Genomic DNA, 9,649 nt, shown 5'->3' on the forward strand with positions numbered 1-9,649 from the left:
GACAACAGAACTAAAAGCCGTTCTCAAACATCTCACAAAAAATGGCAGGGCGCAAGAATGCGCGTGTACCAGCTGCACGGACTGATCAAGCCGTGCTGCCTCGCAGGACCCGAAGTGAGCGAATCGCCTCGCTGGTAGTGGCGGCCTCTGCAACAGCTGAGCAGAGCCCTGCTAGCTCAGAGCACCTGAATCCCCTGCCCACTCCGGAGCAAGTTCAAGCTCTATTTCAACAGATGACAGCTCTCGTTGGGCAGTACCAGCAACTGCTTCAGACGCCTTCACAACCTCCCCCAGAGGCTCCGCGATCTGTCCAAGGAAGGCCAGACGTCCATAGGGGAGAGTCATCGCGTCATGGTGAGGATCGAACTCACCACTCCACCAGACAAGTCCATCACCCCCTAGCGAGGCATGCTCAAGCAGAACCTTACCGCCGTCAAAGGTCACGGTCCCGCTCCGCACCAAGGCCCCGAGCTCATGAAGACCGTGCTCCACCAGCGAAGTCCCAGTCTCGTCGAAGGAGTCCGGAGAGCCAGTCCGGCTCCGCGGCGAGCCGATCTATGGGAAGAATCAGGTCCGCGGAACATAGAACGGATCCGCTCCTACAGAGAATGGAGGAAATGGATCACCGGATAGAGGAATTGGCGAAAGATCAGAGCCGGCCCGCCTCTAGGGCGTTCTCAAGCAGAACGCCGTTCACTGATGATGTTCTGGGTGCCCCAGCACCCAGGGGGTTTAAAATGCCCGCTGTCCCGCAGTACGACGGGACCACTGACCCCGTGGACCATTTGGAGACATTCAGAACAATGATGCTCCTCCACGGCGCATCCGACGGCTTCATTTGTAGAGCGTTTCCAACGACGCTAACTGGCGCGGCGAGAGACTGGTACTCCAGGATCAAACCGAACTCCATCAGCAATTTCGATGATTTCAGAGAGGATCTGGTACGCCACTTCATGAGTAGCCGCAGGCCGAGGAAAACGACAGCATCCCTGATGGCTTTGCGGCAGGACGACAATGAGCCTCTGAAAGTGTTCGTCCACCGATTCAACAGGGAGGCACTTCAGGTGCCCAATTTAGATCCCTCAGCAGCTATGAATGCGCTCCTTGCGGGCGCCAGGTCTAACGACTTTCGTCGGGCTATAGCATGACAAAATCCGCACTCACTGGCGGATCTCATGGCCGGGGCAGAGGAGTACATAACGGTGGAGGAAACACTGGCAGCCCTTAATTCAAATCGGAGGATAACCTCTGAAGAGAAAAATCCCCCCAAGCAGCGCAGGGAGGATAAACCTCCCAGAAGAGAGAAGTCTCCACCTCCGCAAAGAAGAGAAGGAAACTTCACACCTCTCAACACCTCCAGAAAACATATATTGACTGCGATCAGCGAAGAAGAATTCGTAAAGTGGCCTGCTATAATGATCTCCAAAGGAAACATGAGAGATCCATCGAAATACTGTCGGTTCCATAAGGACCACGGTCACGACACGGATGAGTGTTGGCAGCTCAAAGAGGAAATTGAGCAGCTGATCGGCCGCGGTTATTTGAAAAAGTATATTCGAACTGACGGCCGCAAGCAAGAAAGAAGAGAGAAGAGCCCCCGAGGCCGCAGTCCTCGAAGATCACAGCCGCCCCCTGCTCGCAACAAAACTCCTCAGCCGCCTAGTACGCAGCAGGAGGCACCTCGATCTCAGCCAAGGGGGGTCATTGGCACAATCATGGGTGGACCGGCCGCTGGGGCCACGTCCTCCGCTGCCCGCAAAGCGTATGCACGACGGATCAACGCCGTGCACACGACCAACAAGAAGACAAGAATAGAGAATGAGATCTCTTTCTCCGATGCAGATCTGGACAACCTCATATTGCCTCATGACGATGCACTGGTGATAACCATGCCCGTCGCTAACTGGGAAGTAAAAAAAATCCTCGTGGACAATGGGAGTTCGGCGGATATCTTATACTATCACGCATTTCAGAAGATGATAGGAGACGACCGCCTGAAGCCGGCAAGCTCAGACCTGTTTGGCTTCTCCGGAGAGGTTGTGAAAGTAGAAGGGCAGATTGAGCTCCCAGTTCTTGTCGGAGAGCCACCTTGCCAAGCGTTCACCATGGTCAACTTCCTGGTAGTAAGGGCCACTTCTGTCTATAATGCTATCCTCGGACGGCCTGGCCAGAACCTGATCCGTGCAGTGGCTTCGGCCTACCACCAAAAGATGAAGTTCATAACGCCCAATGGCGTGGGGGAAGTTCGAGGAGATCAACCTCAATCCAGGGCAAAAATGCAGTGGAATTGAGGTGGAATCACTACCAATCGAACTACGCGATGGCATTGAAGGGCAAAAATGGAGTGGAATCACTACCAATCGAACTACTCGATGTAAGGGACGAACTCAGGGGAACTCAACCCACTGAAGACCTCATCTCCATTCCGCTGTGCCCAGAAGATAAGGAAAAAGTCGCCCTGATCGGTTCCTCTCTCAGTAGCAGCATTCAGCACCAGCTCACCGAGTTTCTCCAAGAAAATGCAGATATGTCTTTGCATGGGTTCCTGCTGATATGCCCGGCATTGACCCAGAGATCAGCATGCACAGACTTGGTGTTGATTCAACCTGTAGACCGGTCAAGCAGAAGAGAAGGCATTTCGCTTTTGAAAGACGACAGGCAATAAAAGAAGAAGTGGAGAGGCTTCTGAAAGCTGACTTCATTCGCGAGATTCGATATCCGGACTGGCTGGCAAATGTAGTCCTCGTCAAGAAGACAAACGGAAAATGGAGGACCTGCGTCGACTTCATCGATCTAAATAAGGCCTGTCCTAAGGACAGCTATCCGCTCCCAAAGATCGATCAACTTATCGACGCCACTGCAGGTCACGAATTGTTGAGCTTCATGGACGCCTTCTCCGGATACAACCAGATCAGGATGTACGAATCAGACATACCAAAGACCTCCTTCGTCACAGATCAAGGGACTTATTGCTATCGTGTTATGCCTTTTGGCCTCAAAAACGCCAGAGCTACTTATCAAAGGCTAGTAAACCGGCTCTTTCAACACCAGATCGGCCGCAATATGGAAGTTTATGTGGACGATATGCTGGTCAAGAGTCACAGTGCACAGGATCATGTATCTGATCTCAACGAAACATTTCAGGTCCTGAAAAAGCACAGCATGAAGCTTAACCCCACCAAGTGCACTTTCGGAGTCAGCTCAGGAAAATTCTTAGGGTTCATGGTAAGCCAACGAGGGATAGAAGAAAATCCAGAGAAGATCAAAGCTGTGATGGAGCTCACTGCTCCAAAAACTATCAGAGAAGTCCAGCGGCTCACGGGAATGATAGCCGCGCTGGGGCGCTTCATCTCCAAGTCTGCGGAGAGGTGCCTGCCTTTCTTTAGTGCGGTCAAAGGACTCAAGACTGCGCCCTGGACGGAGGAATGCCAAACTGCATTTGAGGAGTTGAAGAAGTACCTGTCCTCCCCACCACTACTAACAAAGCCGGAGCCAGGCGAGGAGCTATTTCTATATCTCTCCATTAGCTCCACGGCTCTGGCAGCTGTCCTCGTCCGCGAAGAACATTGACAGCAAAAGCCTATCTATTATGTTAGCAAGGTTCTTCACGACGCAGAAATAAGGTACCAGCGGGTCGAGAAATTAGCTTACGCGCTGGTAATGGCGGCCAGGAAGCTGAGGCCTTACTTTCAAGCCCACACCATAAAAGTCCTGACTGATCAGCCACTCCGGCAAGTACTTCATCGACCAGATATCTCCGGGCGACTTGTGAAATGGGCCGTGGAGCTAAGCGAGTTCGATATTCAGTACGTGCCTAGGCCAGCCATCAAAGCTCAAGTACTGGCAGACTTCGTGGCTGAGTGCACCATCCCCCAACAGTTCGTTGATTCTGAAGCTGTGCAGCTCCCAGTTGCAGAAGAATCGGCCCCTGAAGAATGTATAGCAGAGGGAACTGAGACAGAAACCATCCATCTGCCATCCGAGCAGGGCTCCGCGACCAGCGCACTAATTTAGGAAGTACATGTCGATGGATCTTCAAACAAAAGTGGTTGTGGAGCTGGCCTCGTCCTCACTGGACCTGATGACTTCACTGCGGATTATGCCTTAAGGTTTGGATTCCGCGCATCAAATAACGAGGCAGAATATGAAGCTCTCCTAGCAGGGATGAGCCTTGCAATCCAAACCGACGCCCGGGAATTAAAAGCATACTGTGACTCTCAGCTGGTCGCAAACCAGATTCAGGGGGTCTACGGAGCTCGAGACGAGCGTATGATCAAGTACGTCGCCAAGGTCCGCCAACTCGCCAGCAAGTTCGAAAGTTTTGAGGTTATCAAGGTACCCAGAACAGAAAACAACAAGGCAGATGTGCTGTCAAAACTGGCTGCCTCCGGATATACCACCCTTGGGAGCATATGCATGGAGTTCCTACCAAGATCCAGCATCGAAAGAAAAGCCGCGGAAACAATGCAGGTAGAGAATGAGCCGTGCTGGATGGACGAGATCATCAGTTATCTGTGCGACGGCAAACTCCCCGAGGATAAAAAGGAAGCCCGCAAGGTGACACAAAGAGCCGCCCGATTCTCCCTCAGCAATGACATCTTGTACAAGAGTTCCTATACTCTCCCATATCTGAAGTGCCTTAGGCCGGGCGATGCAGCATATACCCTCCAGGAGACGCATGAAGGAATTTGCGGAGAACATCTGGGGGGCAAAGCCCTGGCGATAAAAGTGCTGCTCAGAGGACTGTATTGGCCTACCATAAGGCAGGATGCACTGAGATTGGTTAAAAGGTGTGAGAGGTGTCAGAAATTCTCTCCCACCATCCACCAGCAATGGCTCCAATTATCAGTCCACTCCCCTTCGCAGTATGGGGGATGGACATCTTAGGCCCTTTCCCACCGGCCTCTGGAAAGCGCATGTTCGTGGTAGTGGCGATCGACTATTTCACTAAGTGGGTGGAGGCAGAACCTCTAGCCCAAATCACAGAGCAAAATGTGCAGAACTTCTTCTGGAAATCAGTAGTCTGCCGATTTGGGATTCCTCGTGCCTTGATAACGGACAACAGCAAACAGTTCGACTGCCGTAACTTCCGGAAGTTCTGCTCTGACCTAAAGATCGAACAGAGATTCACTTCTGTAGCTCACCCCCAGACCAATGGGCAAACGGAAGTTACTAATAGAATCCTGCTTCAGGGGATAAAGAAAAGACTGGATGACAAAGCGGGCCGCTGGGCCGACGAGCTTTATCACGTTCTATGGGCATACCGCACTACTCCTCGCACGCCAACTGGTGAATCGCCATTCAACCTCTCCTTTGGAACAGAGGCTGTGATCCCGGTCGATATAGGCACTCCGTCTCCTAGAATCACCAGCTTCAACGAGCAGCTTAACAGTGACGGGCTTCGCGCCAATCTCGACCTATTAGAGGAGATCCGGGAAGAATCTCGAATCCGAGTCGCCGCCTACAAACAGAAAGTATCCAACTATCATGACTCCAAGATACGCCCTAGGGAATTTCGGACAGGAGATTTAGTCCTGAGGAGGGCAGCAGTATCTCAACCAACTAAAGTCGGGAAACTCTCCCCGACTTGGGAGGGGCCATATCGAGTAAAAGAAATCATCCGCCCCGGGAGCTACAAGCTAGAAACGCTGGAGGAGCACTTGTTACTCCACGCATGGAACTCCAAAAACCTTAGAAGATATTATCAGTAGACACACCGCCCGGCTTGACAGGTGATTTTGTAAATTATGTTTATAATAATATGAATAAATAATTCTTTTTGCAGATTCAAATTTTCCTCTTAGAAATGGAACCCCAGTTCACAAAACTTGGGTACTCTCTGGAAACCCAGTTCACAAAACTTGGGTACTCAATGGAAACCCAGTTCACAAAACTTGGGTACTCAATGGAAACCCAGTTCATAAAACTTGGGTACTCACTGGAAACCCAGTTCACAAAACTTGGGTACTCTCTGGAAACCCAGTTCACAAAACTTGGGTACTCTCTGGAAACCCAGTTCACAAAACTTGGGTACTCACTGGAAACCCAGTTCACAAAACTTGGGTACTCACTGGAAACCCAGTTCACAAAACTTGGGTACTCTCTGGAAACCCAGTTCACAAAACTTGGGTACTCTCTGGAAACCCAGTTTATAAAACTTGGATGCTATCAAACGTCTACAACCCCAGGTTATTGAAAATAGGGGGCAAGCCGGGCAAGTCGTTCAACTAAAGCTTATCAGAGACAGGAGAAACAGATATGGACAAATATAATTTCATTCATCAAAATGTAGGGCCTCGAGGACCATTACAGGGTTAGCCTTGAAGGTCGTCAAAAAAAGAAGAAGAAGAAAAACAACAAAACAAACAAAAGATCCTAAGGTCTTAAATACCACTACAGAAAGAAAGAAATACTAAGAGGCATCGGGGATGGCGGCGGTGTCAACGGCGGCATCAGCAACAATATTGGCGGGGGCCTCTGGCTCCTCGTCAACAATTGTCGGTCTGGAAGGTAGAGACAGATTGACCATCACTAAGTTCGGATTGCACGCCTGGAGTTCTTGGAGGCAGTCATAATACCCAAGACTATAAACCTCACTCGACAGGCTGAATAGTTCGGCCTCTTTTGCCTCGACGGCTCCCTTTACTGCCGTTTCCTGCCTCTCTTTGGCTCTCCTTCTCTGGGCATCCATGGCTTCGGCAGCCTTATCCAGCTTCTGTTTTTCGGAGGCCAGATCCTCCGCCAGTAACTTCTTCTCAGCCTCTACCCGTCCGATGCTCGTCTGAAGCTCCTTGACCTCAGTGGCCAGCTTTCCGTTCACCTCTTCAGATTTGGTGATGGCCTCGGAGAACAACTTGCTCTTCTCCTTGAGATCATTGTAATATACTCCAATCTACAAACAGAAACAAGCATCAGCATATAAAGAAAGCAAAAGATGGACAGAAAGTAAACAAGTTCATTACCTGATAGAGCGAAGAGAACACCGCCTCTTCTCCAGTAGCCGGCGGCTCGTGGACGACCTGTTGCTTATCCTTCAGAAGGAGACACTTGCTCACAATCTCAGCCGCGACTCGACTCTCGCCCAGTCCGGTGTCATCCTTCTGAACAGCCCAATTAGGCCGAAAAACATTGTCACCCGTCCTCACGAGAGGGCGGGCCCCAGCTCCAGTTCCGGTGGATGTACCACCAGACTTAGAAGAACCACCTCCCTGAGCAAAGGGGCCCACCAGCTTCACTGTGGTTTTTGCCTTCTGAACCGGGCGTGGCGTAGTGTCTCGTGAGGGGGCTGGGCTCGCCAGCTCAGACGCCTTCCTCTTTTGGCGCTCTTGAAGTGCTTGTTGATCTCCTTCCTGCGCCTTGGGCTGGGCTCCTTGCCTTATCTTCTCGACCGTCGATTGTTTCTTCATTTCTGCAAGTAAGGAAGGAGTCAGAAGCATATAAACAAAAAGCAGCAGATTTTGAGACAAGTCTAGCTACATACGTGCCGGAGTCGCGGTACTTATACCAAGTCCGACCAGGATATCTTCACTTGAAAATTCCGAACAGTGAATGGGACCTGTTCGCTCCACTTCCTCCCGCATCAGGATTAATGTCCTTTTATCCTCGCCCTCAAGAAGCGGTTTGCGGCTCAGTCCACTGGTATTCGGAGTATCCCACACCAGGGGAACCGGCCAGGCTTCCCTGGACTCCGAGTCCTTAACATAGTGTAGACACCCCATTTTGTTTTGTTTTAATCGACAAATAAATTAGTGTGTTAAATCCATGTGAGAACCCCCTCTATCATTGATTTATATGTTTTAGGTCATTAATATCTTGATCTGACTTTACGGATCATCAATCGGGACAAAATAAGCTAGGGTCACTTCATAGCCCGGACCCTGATTCTATTCCGAGACCCGATTTCCGTAAATCGTTAGATCAGTGGCAGATAATGACCTGGGTCTAACCATCCAAAACCACCTAACCTCTCCTCTCATCCTAACCATCCAAACCTCACCTAACCTCACCTAACCTCTCCTCTCATCATAACCATCCAAACCTCACCAAACCTCACCTAACCTCACCTAACCTTACCTAACCTCACCTAACCTTACCTAACCTCACCTAACCTCACCTAACCTCCTATCCCATTCTCCTATAAATACCCTCTCATCCCACCATCAAAAGAAAAAAGAAGAGAAGAAAAGAGGAGAGAACCCCTCTCTTAGAAAATTCAAGCCCTCTCTCTAGACCAAATCCCTCTTCTCCATAAGTTTGCATGGAATATCGTCTACAAAAAGGTATGCCTTTTGGAATTTTATTTTCTTTTCTATATTTGTAGGATTGAGTGTTGTTTTGCGTATATTTTGGTTGATGTCATGTTTAATTTCGTACTAGTTTGGCCTTGGTCATGTTCTCACTTATGCTAAATATAATTAATGTGATAGGGTCATTAGAACCTATTTGTGATGGGATTTTGAAATCATTGGCTTGTTAGGGAATTTAGATTTCTTTTGGGAAAACAATTCATTAAAAATTTTGAACATTTACAAGAAAGAAAACTTGAATTTTACGTGAATTATCAAAACCCATTTAATTTGGCTTACAAAATCTCCATCTTTCAATTGATAACAACAGCCCCCACTCCAATTTGATAACAACAGCCCCCACTCAATCTCAAGAACCCAATATCCATACCCCACCTTGCCAAGTAGATAAAAACAACCCCTTTTTCAAACATCCCATTTGAATCTAATCTCAGGCCCATTCAAGCCATTTTTCATATTCACCGTCTTTTAATCACTAAAAAAAAATAAGAACTATCAAAAGAAAACATGGGGGTGCCAATATCATTCCCGTCATAGTGCTAGCTGTTAGACTTTAAACAGATTTTTCGACCTCTAAACAACAGAATCGTGGGAAATGGTTAACTACAAAGTCGTAGATATTTTCGTGCCGTTTCCAACGAGTATTCGTGCTAGATCAGACGGCGAGTGGTTAAAAAGTTAAGTCCAAAATGGTTGCGGCACACCTTTAGGCATTTCCAGTTTAATGTTGCTGTCCTTTTGTTTGCAACACAAATTCGAACCTCTAAATCACAGATTTACAAACAATGGAGAACTAAAAAGTTGTAGCCCTATAAAATATCTTTCCAACGCATGTTCGTACGTTGAATTTGGCCAAGCGGTTAAAGAGTTACGACAGTTTTAGTGGGCTGCATTTGTTAGATCTTTTAATGGTCAATGGTTTGTCGAATTTGTGCAATTGTCAAAACTTGGTTGTGTTAACGTCATTTTCCAAACCAAAATCGAAAGACATTAATCTAAAGTACATCCAACCTAAAATTAACAAAACTAAAATTCACCCATTTAAAATCCACTGATAAAAATCCGTTAAAAGCCATTAACCAAAAGACCACTAAAAATTTCAAGTGAAACTAAAACCTTCTAAATAAACAACTTTAAAAGCTACCAAACACACTAAATACCTTCAGATAATAAAAGCTTCAAGAAAACTCTAAAAGTTTCCACAAGCCCAAAAGAATTCGAGATTTCCAAGAGCCGGTGGATTCAAAATTCCTTTAGGAACCCTTAGAGCCCAATTTAGGAACACCGGTGTCGTGTCGTGTCCTAAGTTTTAGGGAGTCTTAGGTTTTAGGGAGTCCTAGAGT

General features: G+C 48.2%; 2 protein-coding genes across 2 annotated transcripts; both read left to right on the forward strand.

The window, feature by feature from the left end:
- The first annotated feature begins 737 nt into the window (after positions 1 to 737).
- On the forward strand, positions 738 to 2,665 carry LOC143850294 (uncharacterized). Its single transcript, XM_077359552.1, has 3 exons — positions 738 to 1,064; positions 1,275 to 2,120; positions 2,270 to 2,665. Exons 1-3 carry the CDS (start codon positions 738 to 740, stop codon positions 2,663 to 2,665), a joined length of 1,569 nt encoding a protein of 522 aa, XP_077215667.1.
- Positions 2,666 to 3,660: 995 nt separating this feature from the next.
- On the forward strand, positions 3,661 to 5,711 carry LOC143850295 (uncharacterized). Its single transcript, XM_077359553.1, has 3 exons — positions 3,661 to 3,937; positions 4,058 to 4,782; positions 5,193 to 5,711. The coding sequence occupies exons 1-3, from the start codon at positions 3,661 to 3,663 to the stop codon at positions 5,709 to 5,711; spliced, it is 1,521 nt and encodes a 506-aa protein (XP_077215668.1).
- Positions 5,712 to 9,649: the final 3,938 nt, after the last annotated feature.

Source organism: Tasmannia lanceolata, unplaced genomic scaffold, assembly GCF_043159265.1.
Source record: "Tasmannia lanceolata isolate RefF3 unplaced genomic scaffold, GAP_Taslan_0.1 ptg000018l, whole genome shotgun sequence".
Lineage (NCBI taxonomy): Eukaryota > Viridiplantae > Streptophyta > Magnoliopsida > Canellales > Winteraceae > Tasmannia > Tasmannia lanceolata.

What these genes read in the sequence shown, in the direction of transcription:
- LOC143850294 (XM_077359552.1), top strand. Translation starts at nt 738, where the DNA reads ATGCCCGCTGTCCCGCAGTACGACGGGACCACTGACCCCGTGGACCAT. An exon ending in TCAACAGGGAGGCACTTCAG is followed by an intron (nt 1,065 to 1,274) that starts GTGCCCAATTTA and finishes CCCCCCAAGCAG; the next exon opens with CGCAGGGAGGATAAACCTCC. An exon ending in TCACCATGGTCAACTTCCTG is followed by an intron (nt 2,121 to 2,269) that starts GTAGTAAGGGCC and finishes ACCTCAATCCAG; the next exon opens with GGCAAAAATGCAGTGGAATT.
- LOC143850295 (XM_077359553.1), top strand. Translation starts at nt 3,661, where the DNA reads ATGGCGGCCAGGAAGCTGAGGCCTTACTTTCAAGCCCACACCATAAAA. An exon ending in AGAATCGGCCCCTGAAGAAT is followed by an intron (nt 3,938 to 4,057) that starts GTATAGCAGAGG and finishes GTGGTTGTGGAG; the next exon opens with CTGGCCTCGTCCTCACTGGA. An exon ending in GGCAGGATGCACTGAGATTG is followed by an intron (nt 4,783 to 5,192) that starts GTTAAAAGGTGT and finishes ATCCTGCTTCAG; the next exon opens with GGGATAAAGAAAAGACTGGA.